At 37.9% G+C, this 6,000-nt stretch overlaps 1 protein-coding gene across 1 annotated transcript in view; it reads right to left on the bottom strand.

Annotated features, from left to right (window-relative positions):
• Nucleotides 1-2,399: 2,399 nt before the first annotated feature.
• The window catches only part of LOC125401398 (vomeronasal type-2 receptor 116-like), a 31,239-nt gene continuing 27,638 nt past the window's right edge, over nucleotides 2,400-6,000 (bottom strand). The window contains exon 7 of the mRNA XM_087906689.1: nucleotides 2,400-3,304. Within this exon, the coding sequence (XP_087762815.1) occupies nucleotides 2,400-3,304 (905 nt within the window). The remainder of the gene's footprint in view (nucleotides 3,305-6,000) is intronic.

Genomic DNA, 6,000 nt, shown 5'->3' with positions numbered 1-6,000 from the left:
ACTTCAGCTGAGGATTTTACCCTGTGCCACAGGGGAGCTTAGTGCCCACTACTGTTATTGCCCAGACCTTGGGTGATTTAACCAGGTCTATTCAAAGCTGAGACAGATATTGAGGGACCTAAAGTCATACGCCCCATTTCTCAAGCATTTTCACTGAGACTATATTATTAGAATATTTCACTCTGGGACACAGTGTTTGTATCACTTGGTGTTTGTTTTTTCTTTCTTTAAATTATATTTTTGTGTGATTTGGTATGAAGATGTCAAATACTTGAGAACTGGAGCTACAGATAGTTGGGAGCTGCCATGTGGGTCTGGGAATTGAACCCAGGTCCTTGGTAAGAACAGAAAGTGCTCTTAACAGGTAAAGGAGCTCTGTAGTAACTGGGTGTTTATGCACCAGTGTATATGCATAAACATTTGCAGAGTGGGATATAAGAAATGTTTATAATTCCTTATATTAAACAAAAGTTTTATTTGATATAGAATTCCTTATACTAAACAAAAGTGATATTGATATAGATGGCATTAAATATTTTTTCAGAATGGAAACCTATCTTTATTCTGCTTTCCTGTGTATTAGGCCAACAAGATAATTCTGTCAGTAAAAGCAATAAATCTACAGTCTTGGAGTCCTAGATTCCACTCCCAGGAACCATGCTCTGCCACCGAAAATGCTAGCCCTGCCAGGAAAGAAGATAGACTACATGTAGATCATTAACTCAGCACTCTTCTTCCTTATCTGAATCTTAAGTCTTACAGCAGAACTCCTCTGGTGTCCTCTCTTTACCTTGTATCCTCATTTCAAGGAGACTAAATGAACACATCCTGTTTGAACACTCTTCTCCCTTTCCTTGGAAACACGTCAGACTCTAGCCTATCCCCATTCCTAAGTGCCATGTCTAATGCCCTGAAACAAAATTTAACTGGAACCCTCACCATTCACACCAATCAGGTCAACAGAAAATTTCTTACCAGATACCACATCCATCACAGTCTCCTAAAAGTCCGAGAAGTTACAGAAGTCAAAAAACAAAACATCCAAACAACAAATCCTAGATATAAATCCATACTGCCATAGGCACCTAGTTTTGACTAATCAGAAGAGCAGACATGAAAAAAATATGGCATCTTGAACAAATGGTGCTGGCCTAACTAAATGTCTGCATATAGTAGAAAATAAATATATCCATACTGATCATCCTGCACAAAACTCAAGTCCAAATTTATCAAAACTTTCAATATAAAAAGAGATACACTGAACCTGGTAGAAGTGGGAAAGAACCTCAAAATTATTGGATTGGTAGAAAAATTTCTGGAAAGAACACCAGTAGTGTACAGAATAGAATCAATAGTTAATAAATAGGGCCTCATTAAGCTGAAAAGCTCCTCTAAGGCAACCTAGATAATGAGATGATGTGGGAGTCTCCTCTGTGTGCTGTGATTAGCATTAATGAATAAAGAATCTGCCTGGTGAGTTGATAGGGCAGAACTTAGATATGTGGGGAGGACAGAACTGAATGCTGGGAGGAAGAAAGGCAGAGTAAGAGAGAAATGCCACGTATTCTCCACCGGAGACAGATGCCAGTTAGAACATTACTTATTAAGCCACTGCAGCATAGCAATACACAGAATACTAGAAATGTGTTTAATTAATTTAAGACTTAGCCAACAAGAAGCTAGAGCTAATGGGCCAAGCAGTGTTGTAATGAATATGGTTTCTGTGTGATTATTTTGGAATTAAGCTGGCTGGGCAGCCAGGAAAAACAAGCAGCCCTCTACCTACAACAATGAGAAAATATTTTTACCTACTCTACATCTGCCAGAGGTCAAATATCCAAAATATATCGAAAACTTAAGAGACTATATATCAAAAACAAAGATTGCAATATTAAATGGATCCTGAAACAAACTGAGAATTCTCAAAAGGGAAACTCAAATTGCTCAGAAACACTTATCAAGATGTTCTTTTTTCCTGTAGAGCGGTTATTTCTTGGAGTCCTATATTTTCTTGAAGGAAAATAGATATATAGTAAATTTGGGAGAAAGTATATGGATGGATCATGTGAGTCTTTAGTCTTACAAGGAGGTTAAAGACACACATTCATTCAGACATCAATATAAAGACCTTTAGTTTATTTTAAATCTGATTGTAATTAAAGAAAGTAAAAGTCTTCTACACTGCTACAATGTCCAATAGCCAGGTCTTGTAAATTAAGTGGATGAATGGAAGATTACAAGTCATTATGTTCAGAAAAGTAGTATGTATGTCAATTCTAGGCATCTTCATTAGAAGAAAGAGTGAGAGTCACTAGCTAATGCATACATCTTTCCTTGTATCATAACAAGTGGTTTTGTATCAAACAACAGCTGTCAGTTTCAATTTAGGAAATGGTAGTTCAGAAAGATGCTTTCCCCTTTAACTTTTTAAGAGAATTTCTTTCTGGTCTTAACAAAATTATGTAGCACTTGGGGATAAAGATACACCCCAGCAAGCCTGCACTGGAGGCCAAGATGGAGAAGACCTCCACAGCCACCATGACCTTGCCCTTGGTGCTATGGTAGACAGGAAGAAAGGTGACCCAGACACTGCAGAACACCAGCATGCTGAATGTCAGCAACTTGGCTTCATTGAATGTGTCGGGGAGATTCCTGGCCAAGAAAGCCACAATGAAGCTCCCTAATGCAAGGGTTCCATGGTATCCCAAGACACAGTAGTATGCAATAAATGAGCCCTTGCTACATACAATGATGATGTGGTTTTGTTCACTCTTGGCATCAATTTCAATAAATGGAGGAGAAACTCCCAGCCAAATTGCACAGAGAATAATTTGGATGAGGGTACAGATGACAATGATGAAATTGGATGCCCTTGGAATCAGGTTGTACCTCATCCTTCTTCTGGGGATTGTGACCTTGAAAGCCAGAAGGACAGTCACTGTTTTGGCCAACACAGTAGAAACAGCTACACTGAATACTACCCCAAATGTGATTTGCTGCAGGATACACTTAGGTGCATTGGGATTACCAATAAAGAGCAAGGGACACAGGAAACAAAAGATGAGTGAGACAAGCAAGGTGTAGCTGAGATTCCGGTTATTGGCCTTCACAAGTGGAGTGTCATGGTGCTTTATGAAGACCCCAAGAACCACAGAAGTGAACGCAGTGAAGCACAAGGCCATTAAGGTCAGAGCCATCCCCAAGGGGTCTTCATAGGTCAGAGAGCTCACACTTTTGTCAATGCAATGGATCTGTTCTGCATTGGCATACTGGTCCTCTGGACACCTTACACACTGATCCACATCTGATGGAGAAAAAAAAAACTATGATTAGTGAATCTTGAGCAATTTTCTTGACAAAACATTTGAATTATAAGTGTTGAAATTAGCATTGCAGTATCTGCAATTGTGCTGAGGATGACTTTGAAAGATAATGCTGCATAGCAATGCTTCCATTTCACAATACTCATTCATTATCCTTTAGTGGAATGAATCCAAATAATCACTACTTTGTCTATTAAATGTGCGTTAATGTCATCATTTGTCATGTTATAATGAAGGATGTTTTTAGAAGAGACACAGAAGATAGAGAATGAGGGAGAAGGGAACAGAACAAAGGAGAGAAGGAGTGGATATTTGGGCCAAGAAGACAAAGCTTTCTCTGATTAGAGTAGAAACAGGCATAACCTGTGGGAAAATGGCAATTTATAAAGTTAAAAGGGTTACCACATTTTAGAATAAAGTGTTAAATTTGATTATCAGAAAAAAAATTTTGATTATCAGGTTAATTAGGACAGTCATGAGGGATTTTTGTTAGCTTGACTTCACATTTTGATATCTGAACAATGATAGTCAGTCTCAGGTGGAGGAAGTAGCTGATTAAGGCAATAGATCTTGGTGGCTAGCTTTGGGAATGTAATTGTCTTAGGCTTTATATTGCTCTGAAGAGAAATGATGACCATGACAAGTCTTTTAAAGAAAAACATTTAATTGGGTATCTTATAGTCAGAAGTTCAGTCCATTATCATCATGTTAGGATGTGGTTGTATGCAGATAGACCTGGAATTGTAGAAGGGGCTTTGAGTTCTGTTTTTATCCATTAGCAACAGGAAGTAAACAGACTCACTGTGTGTTTCTTAAGCATATGTGAAACCTCTTACTCTGCCTCCACAATGAAACACTTCATCCAATAAGACCATATCTTCTCCAAAAAGATCAAATATCCTAATAGGATCACTCCCCAAGATGTCATGGAGGCAAATTTTATTCAAGATGCCATTGTAACCTAATGTATTTTAGCAAGGCAAATGGAATGTGAGAGAAGGACAGGGTTTGTTAGAGATGTATCTTCCACGCTTGGGATGGCTACAGTCCTTTCAGGATCAATAATTTGTATGTGTTGACATGTAAAGTATCAAAAGAGATGGTGACTATGAGGTCAGTTGGGTTTATATGGGGAAAGTAGGAGGTGGAAATGAGAAAGGAAGGTTATATAAATATAATTTTGATGTTGGGAACTGCAAACATAATCTAATAAATTAAATAAGTATGCTCTTAGCTGTGTCCTCATCTGATAGTAAGGATGCTCTACTCCTCAGTATTATTCATAACAAGCAGCAACATGGCAGTTCCCATGAGTGACATGCATTTGAGAGACCTGCCTCCAGGCTGAATTACCACCCTTGGTGTGAAACAATGGTCTCTATTCTGTCAACTATATATTAAATAAACACTGATTGACCAGTAGCCAGGCAGCAAGTATAGGTTGGACAACCAGACAGGAAGTACTGGCAGGTAAATGAGAACAGGATAATTCTGGGAAGAAAGAAGTCCATTCCTCTGCAGTCCTGTCCCAGCTACAGGCAGCAAGGAGGCACCTACATATCTTCTTTTTAGCCAGTAATACCTTGTAACTATAGAAGACTACATAGGTACAAGTGCTAACTCAGCAGTTGAAGATTATGCACAGACACAAGCCATATCAGATGGAAGAACAGACTAGTTAGGCACTGCCTTGACCCACACCTGTTGGAAGAACAGACGAGTAAATTCCAGCACAAGAATACATTCAACAAGTGAAAGAGCAATATGGGACTGCTAGTGTTCCTACAACAGTAAGACCTGAACATTCCAAAACAGCTGAAGCAGAAGAAAACAGTCTTAAAAATAACTTTAGGAAGATGGTAGTGGCTCTGAAAGAGGAAATTCAAAATTCCCTTAAGAAATCAAAAAAGGACAAAGAAACTATTCGAAGAAATCAATAAATCCCTGAAAAAAAAAAAAAAGTCAAGAAAAAACAGTCAAATAGTTAAAGGAAACAGTTCAAGACTTGAAAATTGAAATAGAAACAATAAGCAAAGCATAAACTGAGGGAATTCAGGGAATGAAAAATACGGCTAAGTGAATAGGAACTACTAATTCAAGCATTATGGAAAGTATACAAGAGATGGAAGAGACAATCACAGATGTTAAAGATACAATGGAGGAAATAGATTCATAAGTCAAAGGAAATGTTAAATCCAATCAATTTCAATCATAATTTATCCAGAAAAAATCTGTGGCACCATGAAAAGACCAACCCTAGAGATAATCAGGGTAAAAGGAGAATAATCTCAGCTCAGAGACACAGAAAATATATTTAACAAAAGAAAAAATCCTAACCTAAAGAAGGATATGTGCTTGAAGGTACAAGAAGCTTACATAATACCAAACTGCTTTGACCAAAAAACAGTCTCCTCACCTCATAATAGTCAAAACACTAAGCAAACACAATGAAAAAATAATTTTAAGAGCTGCAGATGAAAAAGACCAATAAACATATAAATGCAGATCTATCAGAATAACACCTGGCTTCTCAAAGGAGACACTACAAGGTAGAAAGTGCTGGACTGATGTATTACAGACAACAAGGGACCACAGATGCAATCACAGAATACTATGCCCAGAAAAACACCCAATCACCATAGACAAGAAAAGCAATGTATTTCAAGACAAAACCAGA

This window comes from Myodes glareolus, chromosome 6 (genome assembly GCF_982192425.1).
Source record: "Myodes glareolus chromosome 6, mMyoGla1.1, whole genome shotgun sequence".
Taxonomy (NCBI): Eukaryota; Metazoa; Chordata; class Mammalia; order Rodentia; family Cricetidae; genus Myodes; species Myodes glareolus.
This window is presented reverse-complemented; position numbering and strand designations above follow the sequence as displayed.